The 21,226-nt window shown below is 26.3% G+C and overlaps 5 protein-coding genes across 6 annotated transcripts; 2 read left to right on the forward strand and 3 right to left on the reverse strand.

The window, feature by feature from the left end:
• Nucleotides 1-4,542: 4,542 nt before the first annotated feature.
• Nucleotides 4,543-9,907, reverse strand: LOC113551737 (popeye domain-containing protein 3-like). 2 transcript variants are annotated; one of them, XM_026954171.1, is made up of 7 exons: nt 9,568-9,907; nt 9,298-9,426; nt 8,955-9,136; nt 8,475-8,711; nt 8,262-8,414; nt 8,051-8,201; nt 4,543-4,806 (listed from the first exon to the last, which is right to left on the reverse strand). In XM_026954171.1, the coding sequence occupies exons 1-7, from the start codon at nt 9,662-9,664 to the stop codon at nt 4,643-4,645; spliced, it is 1,113 nt and encodes a 370-aa protein (XP_026809972.1). In that variant the 5' UTR covers nt 9,665-9,907; the 3' UTR covers nt 4,543-4,642. The 2 variants fall into 2 exon arrangements, with proteins under 2 accessions (XP_026809972.1, XP_026809973.1); XM_026954172.1 differs by lacking the exon at nt 4,543-4,806 and adding an exon at nt 5,549-6,033.
• Nucleotides 9,908-10,463: 556 nt separating this feature from the next.
• Nucleotides 10,464-12,326, reverse strand: LOC113555147 (protein FAM76A). The gene is made up of 6 exons (XM_026959487.1): nt 12,017-12,326; nt 11,862-11,926; nt 11,556-11,769; nt 11,378-11,490; nt 11,063-11,288; nt 10,464-11,003 (listed from the first exon to the last, which is right to left on the reverse strand). Exons 1-6 carry the CDS (start codon nt 12,113-12,115, stop codon nt 10,779-10,781), a joined length of 942 nt encoding a protein of 313 aa, XP_026815288.1. The 5' UTR covers nt 12,116-12,326; the 3' UTR covers nt 10,464-10,778.
• A 162-nt stretch (nt 12,327-12,488) lies between these two features.
• On the forward strand, nt 12,489-14,604 carry LOC113555149 (vacuolar protein sorting-associated protein VTA1 homolog). Its single transcript, XM_026959490.1, has 5 exons — nt 12,489-12,925; nt 12,983-13,205; nt 13,266-13,540; nt 14,085-14,192; nt 14,341-14,604. The coding sequence occupies exons 1-5, from the start codon at nt 12,823-12,825 to the stop codon at nt 14,487-14,489; spliced, it is 858 nt and encodes a 285-aa protein (XP_026815291.1). The 5' UTR covers nt 12,489-12,822; the 3' UTR covers nt 14,490-14,604.
• Nucleotides 14,605-14,824: 220 nt separating this feature from the next.
• On the reverse strand, nt 14,825-16,948 carry LOC113555150 (transmembrane protein 35A). The gene is made up of 3 exons (XM_026959491.1): nt 16,619-16,948; nt 15,152-15,290; nt 14,825-15,058 (listed from the first exon to the last, which is right to left on the reverse strand). The coding sequence occupies exons 1-3, from the start codon at nt 16,727-16,729 to the stop codon at nt 14,850-14,852; spliced, it is 459 nt and encodes a 152-aa protein (XP_026815292.1). The 5' UTR covers nt 16,730-16,948; the 3' UTR covers nt 14,825-14,849.
• Nucleotides 16,949-17,210: 262 nt separating this feature from the next.
• On the forward strand, nt 17,211-21,219 carry LOC113555148 (high mobility group protein 20A-like). Its single transcript, XM_026959489.1, has 7 exons — nt 17,211-17,525; nt 17,604-17,723; nt 17,791-17,915; nt 18,019-18,153; nt 18,737-18,833; nt 18,895-19,110; nt 21,045-21,219. Exons 1-7 carry the CDS (start codon nt 17,486-17,488, stop codon nt 21,182-21,184), a joined length of 873 nt encoding a protein of 290 aa, XP_026815290.1. The 5' UTR covers nt 17,211-17,485; the 3' UTR covers nt 21,185-21,219.
• Nucleotides 21,220-21,226: the final 7 nt, after the last annotated feature.

A 21,226-nucleotide genomic window follows, 5' to 3' on the forward strand; every position in this document is an offset into this window, starting at 1 on the left:
GTAACGTCGTCGACGTCGTCGTCGTCGTCGTCGTCGTCGTCGTCGCCGTCGTCGGTGTGATAATATTATACGGTGGCGCGCTTCGGGTTCGGCCGCCGTGCGGGTGAGGCGGCACCCAATGCAACGCACGCTACAGGCTATATAGAATTGTACCAACAGACTTCGGATATAAAGTCCGAGGAAAACATTCCGAATAAAATGTGATAAATATACTCGGAAACAAAGTTAATTAATTTTGAGTATCAATAATTAAAATAAAATAGATTAAGTCCGTATTATATGCATAATTCCTATATATGTATATTATTTGTAATTAACTTTGAATTCTTTTCCAATTAAAATCATTTTCAATGTATACAGTGATTATAAAAGCATGTTAATTATTGGTTTAAAATAAATTTGGAAAATTTACTATATTTGAAGCATTGAATAATTTAATAAATATTATCAAGACATTAAGATAGACATTGGTATACACAATGTACATATTATAATACGTCATGAAATTACATTTTAATAACGCAACATCGAATATTGTATTAGAACATTTTTTAGGAAATGTTTATCAAATTTACATAATATTGAGTATTATCTTGTCTAAAAGGTGATCGCCCCTATTTTGACGACTATTTCCCGTTGTTCTGTTATTTTTTAAGCTCCACGCTTTTGCCCAATTTTCTTTTTGGCTCTATTTTAATACCGTCATCTTTGTATAATAATATATAAAAGATATAAATATTAAACGACATTTTTTGTCAAAAAAAAATTAACCGGTATTGTCAGCGGATAAGCACGATACATATCGTATTAGATAGTATATTAATTATGAACTGATTTAAACGTTGTCATCACACCCTTCTCAACTACACGCCCCTAAACGTCATCTCCAAAACATCTTAAAAATATAAAAATTATTAATCGATTTTTACTACTCTTTATTTTTTTACAGCTAAACCAAATTGTTTCTACCGATTTTCTTCTTACATAATATACCGTAATAATAGCACTTTACCCATCTACGTAACTGCAGTCCATGTTCATGTCGTATTTTTATCGTACATGTACCTACCTACGATATCGCGTCAGATCGCATCGATTTTCCTGCCGGTCCGTACCGACGCGCGCACCCCACAGACGGCCCACTGGCTGATGATGACTTCACGGTGACGTCACGCAACTCAGCCGGGCGCTGTGTATTATTATTATAATATGACGTTTGTCGGTATGTATTGATGTGTATACGCGAGTGACTTAACGGTTTAGGTACATCACGTTTAATAATACAATACGAGATAGAGGCTGATATCGTTCGAAATCGTTGGGCGGGAATTTTTGAATCTCGTTCATACGATCGTCAAACATGACGATCTATTATCGAAAAAACAGTCTAATATTATAGAATGTATAACGAAATGACTAGTTTTTTTACATTTGGCATCCAAACTTAAAATTAAATTAAACGAAAAGATCGATGAAGTTAAAATATTTTGTTCCAATATACACATAGTTATCGAAAAATGTTTTTTTAACATATTTTGGAATATCTTGTAAATTGCAAATACCCGTATATTTCAATTTTTAATTATTATTGTGATTTTCATTTTTATATCTAATTTTAAAAATTGTTTTTTAATTATTTGCCAATTATCATTTATTATTATTATTATTGTTATTATTTTATGTATCTACCTACAATTATTAATGTAATACAAACAAACATGTGTTCCTGGACTTAATTTTAATAATTATTTTTCAATTATGACAAATTACGTATTCTTTTATATCCGAAACTGTATACTAGTACAATCAGTGTAATTGAATGTAAACATAAAGTTAGGTTCCATATTTATATTGTATTATTAGATATCTATATTGTTTTGTGTTCTGGTTTTTAAATTTTTTTCGTTTATGTTAACTAGTATTTATGTTCTATTTTGAATTCGAATACTTTTATACCCAATGATTGTTAGTTTTATTATAATAAGTAATAATGTGTATATTTTTTGAAAAATAATTAAATTTTACGTTCATTGATAATTTTTGCATGAAAAATTATATTTTCCTCATTTATATTAAAATATATTTTCGGTTTTTTTTTTTAAATAATATTAGCTTGCTATTATATTGTAAGTAACGTGTTTTATATCGTTAATTGTTATTGAAATAATGAGTGTTCTTCGATAAAATAATTATCCTGCATTTCTTCTGCCAGTGACGCAACCACGGTGGAAGGGTACCCCTCCCGCCCTTGAACCGTGTCCTATCTTTCTAAAATAATAAAAGTGTATGACAAAATACCTTTATTCTTACATTTAATTATCATTCACTTTTACATTATAATAGCAATATTTACAAAAATCAAACAATAAAATAGTAATTAAATTAGCTTGCTATACTTTAAAATAATTTTAAGTTTTGGACCCCCCCCCCCCCCGTTCAAAATATCCTGGTTGCATTTACTGCCTTCTGCTGTATTTTATTTAGCACCCACCTGTTTATTTTTCCTGGTAATAGTCCAAAACAGTTAAGAATTTAGTATTTTTTTTTTTATTCTATATTCCTATCACAAATTTATATCATTAAAATTTACGTTTTAAAATATAACATTTTAGCCAATAGCCAGTAGTCATACGGTCTTAAGTAAAACAGTATAACAATAACTTTTCAGTTTTGCCAATTTCCACATCATCGGAAGGTCTTTATCCATTAAAATTTAAAGTAGACAAGTATTGATATCCTGTGTTTTCTGTGTTAAAACTATTAGAAAGATCAATGTTTTTTTATTAATTTACTTGAAAAGAAAGATTTTAGTTATTTAATTTGAGTTGCATTAATGTACATCACAAATAAAATCTAATTACTATATTAGGGACGTTTGTATATTTGAAAGTATCATATTATTTTTTTGAGATTGTTTTTAAACGTCAACATAATCCGTATACGCGATAAAAAACGAACGCGTGTGTCATTATTACAAGAACTCTTCTAATGGTACCTACGCGTGGCGACTATTCGTGGACAACTTATTGTTTCGAAAACTACGAGTACCTACCAAACAATTGATTAACTTGTTGCTCTCATTAGAAAAACATTTACCTGCAGTGGTGTTTCTAGTGTCACCATTCACAAAATGCTTGCTGACTTATCCGTATGACCTATTAAGATAAAAATTCTAGGAAAAAAGATCCTAAAAAGAGCAAGTCAAAATACAAAGTCAAAAAAATATAATATACTTGTATGTATTATTTATCAATAAGTATCAAAAAATAATATAAAATGAATTAAAACTGTATTACGTTACTATTAGTAATAACTTCCAAATTATTTATGAAAAATAGTGTTCCGAGATAAAATATTATAGATAAGAACATGTTTAAAAAAGTTAATTCTATTTACTAACTATTAAAAATGAATTAAATAATAACATTATTATGAGTGAATCGAGTGATAACATTTTAATTTGGAAATTTTATTGTAAATATCTATTTGAAAAAAATAAATATTGGAAGTTATCACTAATTAGAAAAATAGAAACTACAACATTTTCCTACTAATTATATAGTTTTAAACAAAACGTATTTTTTATTACTTAATAAAAAAAAATGTATTAATGATATTTTTATCATAATTGTTTTCCTTTTATCCAAATAGTCAAAAGACTACTCGATTTTCTTTATACTCATACAATTCGAAATGTTTTAATGTTATTAAGTTGGCTGGCATAGAGTATTTTCCAAATAAGTCCCCTACAGCATAATGTTCATTATTTTTTCACGTTAAATCTACTAGGTACAGACGGGCGACTGCGAGTCTAGAAAATAGGTATCTAATGATTTTGATTTTCCAAATGGCAAATACTATATTTTAGAAACGTATTATATTACGAGTATACTATTTCCAATTGAAGAATTGACAATGATTTATTTACTTTTCTTTGAGCATGCCAAATAAAAAGTTATCATTATTTATTTGTACGATTGTACTAAAAACAAAATATATTTTATATAAAATGTGTTGACATTGACAGATGAATGTTATAAAAATTCGATGAGTAATCAGCAATCGCGGTGTGGTAGACGGTAATTAATAGTTATCGGAATTCAAAAGTAGTTATGAATTATAACTGACATAAATATAAATAATACGTAATATATGAGTACTATTTTTGTTCTTTAAACAACTATATTAATGCAATACCTAATACACCAAAGGTTTTTAGAGACAATTATCTCAAGTTTAAAATAGGTATGTAATTAATTTTAAAAATACAAAAGATCAAAGATGTAAAATTATATATAAAATATAATCATTTTATTTTTTACTGTAAAATAATTATTTATAGGACATACAAATCTATATTTTATATGAGTAGATCCTTAATTTTTTTTTTCGCCTAAAATTTAAAGATTTTTCAACGCACTGTTGTATAATAGATACTATACAATACAGACATACAGATATTGTTTTTTAAAGAAATTGCACATTGGTGTGTAATGTGTATCAACAATGCATATATACCTACTCCAAGAACTAAATAAAAGATTTAAAAAATGATAAAAATTTATTTTTAAAGCAAACATTTGTTTATGTTAACAATAAATAAATTGATTATAAAGTAAAAACTAATAATAGAGTTGTAAATTTATTCGTCATCTGCCATTTCCAAACTATGATATTTTGAAGTTTTTTCAAGCCAATTTTCCACTCCCGTGTTACCCATTTCATTGGCCAAGTTCATTCGATTGAATTTTCCATTGGTCGTCTGGCATTTATCCATAATCAATGTATCGCACTTGGTAATTTTCACTAGTAAAAATAAATAAAACCAAGCCTAACAATTTCTATTCGTATTAATCAAAATACCCAAATAGGTATATCAGTTCAAATAATTTGTTCATACTAAAAATATATATGAAGTAATAAATATTACAAAATACTTTTTTTATATAAATAATAGTTAAATGTATTTAAATAAAAATTAATTATTATTTATTATTTACTTACTGTCTACTAACTAGTGATTTTATCAACTATTGTGTTAAAAATAATATGATAAGTATATTATTAAGTGATACTTAATAAGTTTTTATAAAACCATTATTTTTAAAAAAAACTGTATTTACTATTTTTACTTTATTTAATGGAACATCATTAGTCTTGTAATTTTTTTTTTTATTATTAAAATAATTTAAAATGGCTATAATTTTATAAAAATGAAAAATGAAAATACCTTTAGTGTTATAATACAAGATATTACATTTAAAAAAATGTATTTATATTTACATTAATACATAAATTAGATCTAATTAATAGATATCTAACTAAATATTGTAATAAATTTAGATTTTTAATATTTCCAACTTTACATATGACATACGATGATTTTAAATGATATTATTCTTTTCAATATATTGTATAAATTATAAATATTTTTATATTATTAATTTTTCTTTTGACATAAGTAGAAAATATCAATAGTAATGAGACAATCACCGAATAGATTTATTCTATGGATTAAAATATACTTAATTATTTTGATATTATAAAAGTATATACCTACATAGATTTCATGTATAAATATTTAAATCCTCATTGGGACACTATAAAATTATGTATAATGATGATTAATTATAAAATGAACCAGTCGATGATAAAATCATCTCCAACCTGAACAGTTTGATCAGCAATTTACTATACTTATACAATTCAAAACACAATATGTAAAAACATAAACATTGTATAAATTAAAAATATGGATAGATGAGTGCAAAACACATATATACATGCAAAACACAAAGTAACACAAAAGTTTACAATTTGTTAAAATTGCAAAATATGTACTCAATAAACACACCACATACACTTGCAGGAATCAATATAGGTAGGTTAAATTAAAACAACTTATGTTAGGTTCACACACTAAGAATTTCAATTTAAAAAATACTGATCAACTAATAAAATATTGTTTTACTTTTAGATAGGTATTTCACACTAGTAAGCAGCCAACCAAGTTGCTTTAACACCTTGCACCAGCTATAATAAGAACCTAATATGAATAACTTTTACTATAAAATAAATTTAAGTATAGTTTAAATATGGATATATATATATAGTATATATATACATATAGCTTAAGCACATAACACATATTATTTTAGAAAAACAAAATTATTTGCAATAAATAGATCATTTTGGATTGTAGGGCATTATAATGTTTTTATTAAAATAATATTCAAACACATTTGCTGAATACATTCCATTAATATATTATAAAAAAATATGTCAAATTTTTATTCGTGCCTATTGGCTAATAAGGATAGTGGATACCTATTACCTAAAATTCAACTCTGCTTATAATTGTCGTCAATCAAACATTCCACATACATATGTGCATTCATAAATAAGTATCATGATAATTAAGTACATATTAGCTATTTTACTAATTTAACATGTAATTTGTACCTCCATAATTGTTTTTTGTACTATATTAACATATATGCTATTTAAAATTATTATTATAGAAACAGATAATCTATTAAATTTACGAGTATATAGTTAGATACACGGAGGTACTCAAATTAATTATCATACATGTAATTAATATTAAAACCCATCAAACATATTTACATTTATCACACACTTATTCAACAAAAACATAACAAAAAATTAACATCATTATATTATGTACAATAAATATTATAAAATTATAATTTAATAAACTATTTTAATATCACAATTATTTGTCTATTTCTTATGAGTTATCTACAGGGTACAGGCTACAGTCAGTATTGTTACCTCGTATCTAAGTGCCTAATTACATAATATTATTTCTGAAATTGATACTATAAACTTGTGTTTTTATAGTTAATTTGTTTCAATTTCTAGTGTCTATATATTGTAGCCTGAAGGCCCCATGTAATATGCAAAAGAATAAAAAAAATTAAAAAAATTATTCAAAAATTTTAAATTCTAAATTTTCTTTAAATTGGTACTATAACTATACTCATGGGCGTAGGATGGGGGGACTAAGGGGGCTATAGTCCCCACAATTAGTGGTTCATTCCCCTTAGTTTTATTTGGTCCACTTTTTAAGTCTAATAATCTAAGCTTTTAAATTAACGCAAAATAGTATACCTATACTATATTATTAAAATTATATATTTTGTTACACTAACTTACTAACTTACGGGTATCAGGCATCCATGATAATAATAAAAAATGTATTAAAATAATTTTGGCGTGCTAAAATTACTTTTATCTTAATGTGGTGGCCATCACTGATTATCATAATAGACGATGCGCAGCGCCGCGCAGTGAAAAGAATGTTATCGCCGAATCAGTACGAGTTAACATAGGATTGACTTACACTTATCATAAGAGTTATAAGAGTAGGCACATTAAAATAAAATGTTTTTTATTTGAAAGCTTAGGTCAATTTTATTAATCCTACGTTTATTTGTATTAATAATATTAATATATAATGTAATAATAAAATAAAATTTTTAAAATTGTTTTGTTTTTTTTAATCTAGAGTACTCACTTCTCAGTCATAAATCAATAAATATACATTGCATATTTATTGATGGACTAAGTACATTTTAACTATTTATATAAATATATAACTGAAATGAATATTAATGTTGTAATTCAATACATTCAATTTTAGCATAGTTTAATAAAAATAATCAAGGACTTAAGTCCCCCCCTTGTTAATTAGGGTATGCTACGCCCATGACTATATTATCTGAAGAATAACTTCAACTATCAGTACAGTACAACTGAAGTCTTAGAATACAAACTTTGGTACAAATGTTTTCCACTGTTCAGTGTCCTGACAATTTGTTTATGATACAACAAAGTGTATTTTTCCACTATAGTTGGTTATTAAAAAATCAATTATTTAATTTTATGCATGGTAATAATAATTAACTTTTTACTTCAAGATAACAGTCATAAATGCTCTATAACTAGACAATAGCAAGGTATAGGTAAGTAAATAAATTTAACTGAATGCAAAAACACAAATTAAAAATTTATGAAATACATTTACCAGCTGGTATAGGTGATTTAGGACAATGCGATGAGATCACTGCTAGCTTTTTTAATGTTTTCACAATTGGTGGCTTACATTCTTTTGACGCTAAAGCTGGAGTAATACTTGGTAACCTGATATCTAAATGAGATCCTTTATCTGTCATAATCTAAAAAATGAAAAATAACATTAATTTAGCAATTTTATGTAAAAACATTAATTGTTCTACTTTATTATTCATAGAATAAAGTTTAATGGTTATATCTTTTGCAATTAGAGTAGCTAATACAGTGGCTAAGTATGTTTCTTTAACAAACAAATATTCTAATGCTGATCTTTGCCAGTATATATATCGACATGTTGTCGCAGCAATTACAGAAACCTAAAAAAAAGTAAATATTAATAAAGAATCATAATTTTTTTTTAAATATATAACATTTACCTTAAATTTGTCTTCAGAAGAGCCTCTACTTTCAAATTCAGGAGAATCTAAAAACTCACATGGTCCTATAGGATGTAAAAGTTGATGATCTTGGAGAACATTTGCTTTTCCAGACAAAAGTAGTCCTAGTCGATCAGTTTTTGTAATATTTTGCATAGCATAAGCCTCACCTATGTGTAATGTAACAATCTGAGCAAATTGTTCACTCACCAATTTCTTGAATTGAATTCTAGTAATCTATATATTTAGTGAAATCAGTAATAATGCACTACATTTATATTTGTGTGTACACAATACTATTATACTCTATTCTATTTAAAAATAAAATGGGTGGTAAACTAAAACTAGTCTGATTTGTACATGCATTAGTAAGGTTACTTAAAATACCGAGGATTCGATATTGTTTATGATAATTTTTCATAAAGGAAGTGAAGATTACTTCTTAAATAGAATACAGTATATTTATAAACGATAATTTACCTTGAAAGGCTTAAACATATTACGATAAATTTGTTCAAGTTCTGGATTAAAATTAATTGGTCTTCTTTGGTAAATAAGATAAATAAGTTGCAGAATATTAATAAAAAGAAAACATAAATTCCAAGTGAACAAATCAGGTGCACACACTACTCTCCACGCCCAAGTAATGAGTATAAGAAAACCTAAAACCAAAATTAAGAACCTATTGATAAAACCACTTTTTATTTGTTGACAAATTGATTACCAAGAAAACATTAAATTTAGTTTTCATGTTTTTATTATTTAAAATAGTGTATAGAATAAAATAAAACCCTTATTACCTTAATTTTATTTTAGACTGTACCTGCAATTAATGTTGAGTGCATAAACAATATACCATAATAGCTAGTTGGCACTGAATATGATACAAAGAATAGAACATTAGCTATCTGAAACATCCAATGTTGTGATGGTCGCCAATCAATACACCAAACTACATAGAAAAAGATTGTACACATTTTTTACATTATACAGTTTATTCAATAAATGGATAAATATCTATTATATCAATTTATCCTCAATTATTTTAATAATCTCAAACTTCGAGAAGAATTGTATACATTGTTTAACCTACCTGCATGCTCAGTAAATGATGTATTATTGGTGCTATTATCATTAAAAACTGATGGTATATTAATTATTTCGCTAAGACCAAAACCAAAAGAGGCCATAATGTTAAAAGCTCATAAAATTAATTAAAAACAATTTAGGTAATTATTGTAGTTTTTTAAAAAACATTTATTCTTGAAACTGAATCAAAATCAGTTTAAGTGCAGTGACTATAAGTTAGTTGTAAAGAGAACAACTCAACAGATTACAAATATTGATTTTTATTCTTATCACGCAGGGTTGCAAGAAGGGTAGCAAAATGCACAATGTTTTTTATTATAGTATAACTTTTATTTTTCATTATAAGTTAATTTTCGTATAATAGTAATTATGACTTAACAGTGAACAATTTTTTTTTATAGGAACAGAATTTACACTTTTCCTATAAATACGTGAATATCTATTTTAAATAAATAGATGCATATATAATGATTATTATACTTTAAAAAATAATTAAATGGATACCTGTATTTACTAAAATAAATTTTAAAGATGCAGAAAAAATACTATTCACAATTTTAGATAATAAAAACTATATAAATATGTATTTTTAAATCACATTTTTTTTTTTTATTATTATAGATATTGTTCTAGAACAATTTAATTAAAAAATAATTACACAAATGGATAAATTAAAAATCATAAGATTATGGAAATCTATTTTGTGTTCATTTGGCCACAGACATACACAAATAAATTTATACATACATATAAAAAAAAAAAAAAATGTTTAATTAAATTGTTCCCAGCTTAAAACACAGGTAAGTAGTTAATTTTAAAATTTCTAAATTTTTATCTTTAGAATAACTTAAAATTAAAAAAAAACATTCATAATATAAAAAAAATAACTTTGATAAATAATTATAGTGAAAAAAAAGTAGTGAAAATCAAATACATATGTAAATTTTTATAATATAGAACTACTTACTAACAGTATTTCAGATGAGCAATTATTAAATGTAGAGGAGTAAAAGGAAAATGTTTTCAAACAAAATTGAAATTTAATTAATTTATAATAAACTAATCAGTTACGTTGAAAATAGGTTAGAAGTGTATAGATGAGATATATTTATTATCCTATACAACGATTATATTTAAAAAATTGTATATCACTAAATAAATCACAAAGTACATACCAAATATAATATAAACTTGGTAGTACATAGAATACTAAACTTATGTTACAGATGGACTATCAGTACCACTACCACTATCTTGTTCTTTACGAAGATGTACACCACGTTTACCACCACTTTTGGATAAAGTAGCAACCTCTTTTTGCAAACATTTGATTTTACTATGTAACATTTCTACTTCTCTACTATACTCCTTTTTGTCTGAATTCATTTTAGTGCGCAATTCGTTTTCTGTTGTAAAATGTTTGGCCTTCAATTCAGTAATCTAACAAATAAATTGTAAATTACTAGTGGATAAACACAAAACAAATATTAATCTCTTACAAATTTTTCTTTGTTTAATAGTTGACAACTCTTTTGATTAGATTGTTTTTGTAACATGGCTATTTGTTCTTTAAGGTCAGTAATAACCACTACATTATCTGAATTTACATCAACATGCCTATGAGAATTTCGATGCATTTTTGAAGGTGGAGGCAAAGCAAAATCTGGACCACTATCGTCAATTACTTTCATTACATTGGGATGTTTAGTTTTCCTATTTTTTGACCTGAAAATTATTATTTAATAATTTGTATAGAATTTGACACTTTTTAATACATTGAACATTGGTCAAAAGTTTTTAACTAAAATACTTACCCATCACGTTTTTTTACTAACGATTTCATTTCAGCGTCAGTTTTTTTTGTTTTTGCTAAAGCTCGTTTAAATGATAAAGTACATAACCAGCATAATACTTTTCCATCAAGCAACTGAAAAAAAAAAAATAATAATAACTAAGAAAAGTCATTTTAATATGATACCATTTAATACTTACTTCACAGTCCATATCTTTCCTATTAAATGCGCAATTTTGTTTGCATTGATCACAAGTTACAGGTGGCCCATATTTGCGTTCAGAATTTGCACACCGTTGACATTTTTGACCAATGAATGCAGCTATAATGTTGCAGTAACTACATGCTGTTGGTCTACCATATTGAGTCACAAATTGTTCACACTTTTTACAAATTGTACTTGTGTTTGATTTACTAAAAAATATAAAAATTAATTATAATTAATTTAAACAAACATAAAATACTTGGTGGCCAATAGGTATACTAATTACACACAATAGACTTACTCAGTTTGTTGGAATTCGGACCGACAATAAGTACACTTGACTACAGGATATGATCCTCGACATTCCTAAAATACATACCAATGGCATAATATGTAAACGTTGATGGGTCGCCGAATGGCTAATATGCGATTAAAAATTGCATTAAATCTACGTACTTTACAGAGCTGTTGCCCAGACGATAAATCTTCGTACGGGTACCGTTTGAAACACTTAGAGCACGCAAATAATGCAGATTTATTATTATTGCTCGACATGTTGTAGCTAAACTATGTATATTGTAAAACGTACGGAAATAACGACGAATAAAAAAATGTGTTGTTTGCGTATCACAAAATATAAAATTCAAACACAATGTCCTTATATTATTTGTGTACGTAGATAAAACAAACAAAATTTGACAAACTTACAGTTTGCAATGTGTTTAAGAAATAAGAACAGTCAATTCAACTACAGACGACTAGGTATCCTTAAAAAAAAAAATTAGCTTCGGATCGTGATACCGATACAACGCGCCAACCAATCGAAACGATAAAGTCGGTGCAGCCAACGACGCGAACCACGACCTTAGGAATTGCAATCGTATGTCATATTGATATCGTATCACACGTTTTGATCTTCGTCGTCGTTTTTCATGTTTCTACAGGACTACGGAATTATCAACATTCTAAGGATCGTGTGCCTCTGTAGTCTGTGATCTCATGAATAATGATTAATGAGTAATGACTAATATATTTATCATATGTCTTATTCCTATATAGTGTTTTTCTTGTACGTTAGCTGTAATTATTATTGTCAACGTTGAACATTCGATTCAAGATCGTGAATTGAAAACATTACTCGCTTAGCTAGAAAGATTATTTTTAATTATTATTGTTTATACACAATGATGTCCTTCAATTTCGTTTACGTTTCTTAATTCAATACCTATTTCAATAAAAGAAAACTAAATCGTTTAAATAAGATGGCACAAATTCCCGAATGCCCGGAAAGTTTAAAGAAGATTCAACATCATCTTAAAATTGCTTTAGAACACGATTCTAAAGATCCAGTAATCAGTTATTGGTGTGAGTTATTTGACATTGATAAATCTCATAAGCATGTTAGTAATTGTTTTGTTTTAGGTCGACTATATGCCCTACAAACTGCATTGGCACTTGATAAATCATCAAAAGATGCAAAAATGTTTTTAGTATCTCTAATGGATTGGTTGGAAAAACAAAAAAATAATTTAAAAGATAATGATATGATCACAATTGAGACTGCTGCTCAAGCACATATAGAAAATTATGCAGTAAAATTGTTTAATTTTGCTGATGGAATGGATCGCCAGGCAAATTATAATAAGTATAACTTATTTATACCATCTCTTTTTGTTTTTAAGTGTAATGTTTTTGTTTTCATTAGGAATATAGTTAAATTGTTTTTTACTGCTGGACTACTTATGGATGTCCTAAGTGTATTTGGGGATGTTTCTGAAGAGATCACAAATACTCAAAAATATGCAAAATGGAAGGCAACATACATTCATAATTGCATGAAAAATGGGGAGACTCCTACTCCTGGACCACCAGTAACAGAAAGTGGACAAATTGGTTTCAACATTCCAAATCAAAGTGAAGACATTCAACAACCAACAAATAATTTTGTTCCTGTTACTCCTACTACACATACATATGAAGGTCAATTTAATATTTAAGCTAATACTGAAAGAATGAAAAGTTATAGTCAATATATAATTCCTTCATAACTCAAAATAAACAATTTTATAATTTTTTGAATGATAAACATTTTTTGAATAATAATATTTTTTGGAAAATTTTATTATATAAGAATCTAAATTTGGATGAGTAGCTTATGATTTATAACTGTTTTAAGTATTTGAAGTTAGTTGAGTGGAGTAATAAACCATAATTTGTGGGGTATCCGCGTACCACTTCACTTAATTCCATTAATCTAAACTTTAAAAAATTTTAACTTACATTTTTGCGTTTTGCCCGAATTTACATTTTAGTGTGTCAAATTACTTTAAAAATATTCTGCTTCAGAATATAAATAAAAAATGTATGTTCATTCAATTAAATTAAAAACTTAAAAAAATGGTTTTATATTGAGTTGAAATTATGTAAAAAAATATTTTCAAAAACATTAATATATTTTGAAATAATGAGTATTATTTGATAAGAAATCATCTAGTATATAAAAATTTAAAATGTATAATTTTAGATTATCCTGCATCGACTCCTAATGAGTATCAGAAAATACCTAATATGTCCACGATTAGTCCAACAGAAATACAGCCAATTGTATCAGAAAGACCAGCTTTACTCAGAGGTATAATTTTTCTAAATTATTTTTTGTATAAATTCATGATTAATAAGTAATATTTTATTTTCAAAACAATCTAATAACAATGGTGTATTTTGGATTGGATAAAGTGTGATTATTATTACAGATATATAAAAATAATTTTACATTTTAGATGGAATACAACTATCACCATCACAAATCACTAAAGCACAAAAATATTGCAAGTTTGCTGCTAGTGCATTAACCTATGATGATGTTTCCGAGTCCATTGCTAATTTACAAAAAGCACTGAAGTTACTTACAACTGGTGAAGATTCATAATTATTATTTACTAATTATTAAAATAGTGTTAAAAAAATGTATACATTGTTTTAAAATTATTATTTTTATTTTTAATATACATGACGTTTAAATGGATCAAAAAAAAAAAAAAAAACCAAATAAACAAACAAACAAAAAAAAACTATGTAAAGATTTACACCCTACACATAAATTATTTACATAGGTACTAACATAAATGACTAGAATGAATGAACACAAAAATTTGTTATCATATTTTGGAGGGATGGAACAGGGGTTGTGTTTCCCAAGCTTTAGTAGTTAAAAAACAAATCCTTACAATAATTAATGTGCAAAAATTTTAATAAAAATGAGCTAAGTTTGGGAAAAGTTGTTATCTTTCTATTCTTGTTTTTGAGCTTTAGGTTCAGCAATTTCTGCCAGTTCTTTGCGCCTCAATTGATAATCAATAACCAATCGTCCAGCTAACATGAATAAAAATACTAATGCTGGAGCCATCCGTTCAAATTTATCTTTGGCTGCATAGTGTGTATAAACAGCCAATAAATGTGACATCAAAAGAGTTATATTCGCCCCTTGTTTAACATTTCCTTAAATTAGAATAAATGTACCATAACAATTAGAATATTCATATAAACATGTAAATGGGTTAAAAGTAGTTGATTTTGTGATTAAATACATACTATAAGGAACAAATGCCAAGCAAACACCACTTAATACTTCTGTTCCACCGACAGCTCTTCTATACCATTTGGCTGGCACTTTAAAATCTATCATTTTAGATAATGGAAATACTTTGGCATACTTAACATAGTCCTTTCGCTGAAAAAATACAGTTTTAGATAAATTATAATAATTATTAGCTACAATCAATATATTGTGGTCGTATCAAAGAAATGGATATACTATTCAAAATAATGTACATACTTTCTAAATAAATAATTTTATTATATATAAAAAAAAATAATAATAACTAGATTAATATAATATAATATATTTATTCTACATAAATTATTTAATAGCTTTCAATTATTCATTTCATAAATGAAAATATGAGCATTAAACTGTTTCTTCTTTTCAGAAAAATAAATATCATAAATATTTTACCAATATTGTTATGTTATAGTGTTATCTCCTTACTTCTAAATAATCATAATATATTATTTCAATAACTATATAATTATAATTAACTCATATAAATATATTTTAAAATCTCTTAGTTTCAGAACAAACTATTGATAAATAGTTACATATTTTGGTAGAATCTTTTAACAAATTTACGCTAGTGCCAAATATTTTAAATTCATACGCGGGCATTTTGCCAATCAGCACATTTTACCACAAATAGATTCATCAAAAACACTAAATAATATTCATGTTTATAAAAATAAATTTCCATTTTTGTTATCTAAATTATTTTGATTGACTGAGCTAATTAGGTAGTGTTAAAAATTATAATAAATCAATATTAAATGAAATTATACAATATAGGTATATTCCATTAGTAAGTAATAAATTAAATTTTTTACAAAAAATAAAACAGGAAGTACCTTATATTATTTATAATTTCTATCTTACTATTTTAATTTTTCAATTATTTATGCAAGAGAAGTAGTTATATGAACCTTCGATACAAGTTAAATATTTAAACGTAATAATTTAAATTTCAAATAAGATGATAAAATATTACTCACAGATTAATGCAAAAATTTAGTTTATAATTCACTGTATTTTTTAATTAAATTGTACCAATCTTGACTGAAATACAATTAATTGTTTTAAAAATTTTAATTAAAATGAATTACACTATTAAATAAAATATAATAAATATTTATTATTGTAGAGGTATAAAATTTTAATTTTTGTAATACCTGTATACCTAGTCCTTTAAAAATCATATGGTTATTTTTGATGTTCTAAAATTAAAAAAAGACCACCATTAAATTAATTAGATAGAGATATCTAGTTTTTAAACAATTAACTCTTATAAAAAAAAATTCAATCAAAATGAGTAATGAATAAATATTTGTACCAATCAATTTAAATTTTAAACCTTGATAATCAATTACAGTTATCACGTCATAGATAATATTATACCTAATAATAGAATTAATAGCAATTATTATTTATTGACATAAATTATTTCTTACGAGATCCTTGTGTAGCTCTTTACTGATGACAGGACTCATTTTCAGAGTACCTACAAATAGGAAAAAAATACCAAGTAGAACCGAAAGACTCTTTAGAACTATTGATCCCATATCTGGATTTATGATTATCTATTTTAAAATTACTACACTGCAGCTACTAAAACGAATTTAAATTTAATGGGAAAGAAATTTAGTTTGTCAAAACGATCTACAAGCCGCAGGGACTCCTCCTACGCGGCTACGCTTTAGTGCTTTACAGTTTACCGCAAAAAGAAATATGTTTCGCAGTGTGTCCTAATCAAAGATCAACTTTCGAATATCCAACACATTAAAGTTCGAATTTCACAATAAAAAATGTATTACATAATAAGCGATTAATAGAAAAACAAAATTCCTAGTGGTGTAAAACGTAAATATTTAAAATATCGAGTGTTGAATATTAAGATTAACCACTGAACGATTGAACAACATATTGAATATAATATACGATTTATATTATTTTTGACATTAAAATGTCTTAACTGAACTCCGGCCGTTAAGGTTGGGTGCACTGTTGACAAAAAATAATATTGTGACCTATGTGGAGTTTGGATACTGGATAGTCGTGGTTCCAATCGTGGTTATTGAATGTTTTGTTTGTATAGTGTATCCACATGACCGGCCGAATTTCTAGTATTTCCAGTACCACTATCCCTTCATTTGCGAGTGCGCTTCTTAAACGATGTAAAAATCAATACTTTTAGATTTTTTCAATTGTTATTGCTTACTATCTACGGTTGTTTAAAAACTTGTCGGAACGACCAATGCTGAAAGCCGTTTACTCGTAAGCTGTGTTTTTATGTAAAAGAACGTGCTTGATAAATTACAATGATTCAGTCTGAAAACACTGGAGCTGTGGACAAATCAGGTACCGTTTATCACTTTGTATTTGAATAATAGTAGGTATGTCCATTACCTACCTATTATTTATTTTTAAATGTCGTAGGTCAAGATGATGAATTCATTGAAAATGGCATGTCTAAAAAGGCGGATAAAAATAATGTAAAAGGTAAAAAGCGTAAGAAATGTTTACGTGACAAAACAGCACCAAGACCTCCACATTCTGGTAATTAACAAATATATTTTCTTTTAGTTATAAAAAATGTACAGATTATCTGTCTGTATATATATAGGGTACATACGATTTTTAAATGACAGACGTGAACAGTTCCGATCTGAAAATCCCAGTTTACCATTTGCTGAAATTACCAAAGTGTTAGCTACTGAATGGAACCAGTTGCCGGCAGATAAAAAACAAGTAATTTTCTTTAAATAAATATTTAAAAAACTATCTATAAACAATTAGAAAGAATTTAATTAATTCTTCTATGGGAATATTGTATTACTTTTAATTATTTTAGCAATATCTTTTAGCTGCTGAACAAGAACGAGTAAAATATGTTGAAGAATTAGCAGCTTATAAAAATACTGATGCATACAAAAATTTTATTCAACGCAAATTGAAAAAAAAAAAAGTGAATACCTCAATCCAAGAGGTTTGTTAAAATTTTCAGTTATATAATTTTTCAAATGTTTATTATTATAAAATTAGTAATTTTTTTTTTAATTGAATATCTTTTGAAGTGTTAAATTCAAAACACTTACTCATTATAATCTGTCACATAAATTCTTATTATTATCCGAGACAACAAAAGCCATTGGATGGTTTTATTAATTTGTAGGGGGGAGGAACGGTAGGTTGAAACACGATTGTTTGTATGTGTGGCAAGGATTTGTCACTAAAATCCCGGATGGTCACCCATCCGAGAGCTAGTAACACCGGCCGATACGTACACTTGTATTGTGTATAGTGTTTCCGCAGTTGAATGTACGATCGCACCACACCAAGCCACATAAATTCTTTATTTTAAATAATAAATAAATCTTAAACTTAAATTATCAACATCAATAATTGTATAATAATGAATTTAAAAAAAGAAATCATATTGTTCATATTAAAATAAATTTTTAATTTTGGAACTTTGAATAATAATAGTTGAATGAAAAATAAATTATAATTACATGTTCATTGTTAATTATTATTAATTAATTAATTGTCTATGTGTTAATTCTATTTAGGATCAAAAATTAGTAAAAGAAAAGCCATCTAACGATAACAGTAATACGGTTCATGATATACCTATTTATACAGAAGAATTCTTAAATTTTAATAAAGGTTGGTATTTGTTTTAATTTAATTTATTTTTTATTATTATTTTATTATTTTTTGTTTACAGCTAGAGAAAGTGAACTACGATACCTCCGTAAAACGGTAACAGATCAAGAACAAGAAGTATCTGTCTTAGATAAACATATTGGAAACATGAATAATGGTATAATCAAATTAATGGCTAACACTGAAAAACTTAAAGCTGGATGTTCAAATTATGAACAGCATTTGACTAAATTACGATCTCTACTTCTAGATAGTTTTTCTAACATAGCATTCTCAGGTAAACTTCACATTAAAAAATAAATATTTTTTTTGTACATATTAATAGCTTTCTAATATTTTATGATAAAATTAAATATGCACAATATTTAGATCATCGAAGAATGACGAATTGCATCTAAATTATTTTAGTTTGCCTTGTCACTTGTGCAAAATTAATAATAAATGGGAGTTGTCAAAGGATCGGCTGTGTAAAGTTTTAACTGCCCGTAGTATAACACTTCCACAGTTTAATAATTTTATGAATCAAGATTTTGATTAATTTTATTTTAAGTTAACTGTATAAATAAGACCATTAATTTTCTCAGTTACAGTTTTAATTATAAACAAATTTATATATACAAAAAAAAAGGTATGTAATACATACCTATTAAAATAATCAAATTTGTAAACTAATATGGAAATAAGTCCATAATATAATCTCCATTCCAAAAGAGAACGCACCTGTTTCGCATATGTAAATTGACAGCAGTTTGATGTTGACTGACACCAATGTTATCAGTATGTGAAATTGATGAGTTTGAACACGTTTTGATCTGTGCTCAGGTGCTTTCTCTCATGGGCCAATTTTTTTTTTATAGTACATGAATTATATTGATAATAAAATACAACTTGAATATTAAAATACATTAATGAGGGTAAAATAAATAGTAATAATAGATAAGATTGTAATGAGTAAGTATTAATAGACAAAAACAGTTAAGAAGAGCTAATGCTTTTAGCTAATTGCCTTTAGAACTTAAAAAATAAGGGAATTTAACACGTTGACTGCAAGCTGCTGCACTATATCATTTATAGGAGGCCATACGGCCGCGGGCTGCAGTAAATTAATTTAGATTTATATTATTAACTTTTCCGTGGCGTAACGGGAATAATTGCAATTTTTTTGATGTAATAAACATAATTTTAACATTTTTTTTCAAAAACAATAATATATATCCAAGTACAAATGTATAATGACACTGAAAAATGTCCTTGGTGTACCCATGATAAATAATCTTGTGGCCGCCAGCAGCCGCATGGCAGTCAATGTGTTAAAGGACTGATTATTAAATTTAGATTTGAAATCAAATGTAAAAAAGTATTGGAGTATAGTATATTCTGTGTTTAAATTTAAATTGTTTGTAGTTTTTATGTGTGAAATGAATTTGACTTGAATTGAAGAATCACAGTCTTTAGCTGTTAGGTTTTTTAAAAATTGATTTAAGTGCTCGATACCTTTTGAAGTTGGCACGGTGGTCCTTTGTCTGAGGGTACATTTGAGTAGACCATTGTGATTTTCACCATATTTGACATCAAGATTTATAATGACAATAGTTATGCACATACCTTTATGATTGGCATTTATAGCATTGTAGTGGACCACATCTCTTTTTATTTAGTTTCTCCATCACTGTATAACTATATAAGTATTAAGTTTCAATAATGGTATAATTATACCATTTATTTCAAATTTAATACCAAAATACACATTTATTCTGTGTTTGGACAAATGAAATAAGGAAAATATTCAACATCTATCTAATTCTGTTTTTTATTTTTATAAATATTTATATTATATACTCTACACAATTAAACTTTATTATTATTAATAGTCTATACTCTTTAGAAATGTGCACTTTATTTAGATCATCTAAGAACGACAAGTTGTTACTAAATTATTTTAGTTTTCCTAGTCAGTTGTGCAAAATTAATAATAATTGGGAGATGTCAAAGGATCGGCTGTCTAAAGTTTCTAACTGCCCGTAGTATAACACTCCTACAGTGAAAATATAATATAAATATGTATATTATATATAAACAAAAATAAATTTTTAGCATTTTTGTACATATAATGTTGAGGTGTATTATATATTTAAAAATGATAAAAAATAATCAAATAATATATTATTTAATCTATAATCTTGTTTATTATTTATATTTTTCTTCCTTTAGATAACACTGAGCCACCTACTATCGAGACAATTGACACATTCATGGTTGATTTAGCCACACTTCTAACAACTGGTACTAATACTGATCTTTCCTGGATTGCAAATGTAAAAAGAGCAATTTCTAATCTAGATTTTTCTTGATATTAAAATAAAGTGTATTTTAAATTATCTGATTATATTGTG

The sequence above is a fragment of the Rhopalosiphum maidis genome, chromosome 2 (assembly GCF_003676215.2).
Source record: "Rhopalosiphum maidis isolate BTI-1 chromosome 2, ASM367621v3, whole genome shotgun sequence".
Classification (NCBI taxonomy): Eukaryota; Metazoa; Arthropoda; class Insecta; order Hemiptera; family Aphididae; genus Rhopalosiphum; species Rhopalosiphum maidis.

Excerpts from the sequence above, each read along its gene's own strand:
- LOC113551737 (XM_026954171.1), bottom strand. The coding sequence starts at position 9,664 with ATGGCCTCTTTTGGTTTTGGTCTTAGCGAAATAATTAATATACCATCA. Across the intron at positions 9,137-9,297 it reads GCACTCAACATTAATTGCAG|GTTTTCTTATACTCATTACT; the intron begins GTACAGTCTAAA and ends TTTTGGTTTTAG. Across the intron at positions 8,202-8,261 it reads TTTATTCTATGAATAATAAA|ATTATGACAGATAAAGGATC; the intron begins GTAGAACAATTA and ends TTCATTTTTTAG.
- LOC113555147 (XM_026959487.1), bottom strand. The coding sequence starts at position 12,115 with ATGTCGAGCAATAATAATAAATCTGCATTATTTGCGTGCTCTAAGTGT. Across the intron at positions 11,770-11,861 it reads TCCGAATTCCAACAAACTGA|TAAATCAAACACAAGTACAA; the intron begins GTAAGTCTATTG and ends TATATTTTTTAG. Across the intron at positions 11,004-11,062 it reads TATTAAACAAAGAAAAATTT|ATTACTGAATTGAAGGCCAA; the intron begins GTAAGAGATTAA and ends TTTATTTGTTAG.
- LOC113555149 (XM_026959490.1), top strand. The coding sequence starts at position 12,823 with ATGGCACAAATTCCCGAATGCCCGGAAAGTTTAAAGAAGATTCAACAT. Across the intron at positions 13,206-13,265 it reads CGCCAGGCAAATTATAATAA|GAATATAGTTAAATTGTTTT; the intron begins GTATAACTTATT and ends TGTTTTCATTAG. Across the intron at positions 13,541-14,084 it reads TACTACACATACATATGAAG|ATTATCCTGCATCGACTCCT; the intron begins GTCAATTTAATA and ends GTATAATTTTAG.
- LOC113555150 (XM_026959491.1), bottom strand. The coding sequence starts at position 16,729 with ATGGGATCAATAGTTCTAAAGAGTCTTTCGGTTCTACTTGGTATTTTT. Across the intron at positions 15,291-16,618 it reads AAGAGCTACACAAGGATCTC|CGAAAGGACTATGTTAAGTA; the intron begins GTAAGAAATAAT and ends GTATTTTTTCAG. Across the intron at positions 15,059-15,151 it reads CTTGGCATTTGTTCCTTATA|GAAATGTTAAACAAGGGGCG; the intron begins GTATGTATTTAA and ends TTCTAATTTAAG.
- LOC113555148 (XM_026959489.1), top strand. The coding sequence starts at position 17,486 with ATGATTCAGTCTGAAAACACTGGAGCTGTGGACAAATCAG. Across the intron at positions 17,724-17,790 it reads ACCAAGACCTCCACATTCTG|GGTACATACGATTTTTAAAT; the intron begins GTAATTAACAAA and ends GTATATATATAG. Across the intron at positions 18,154-18,736 it reads TGAATACCTCAATCCAAGAG|GATCAAAAATTAGTAAAAGA; the intron begins GTTTGTTAAAAT and ends AATTCTATTTAG.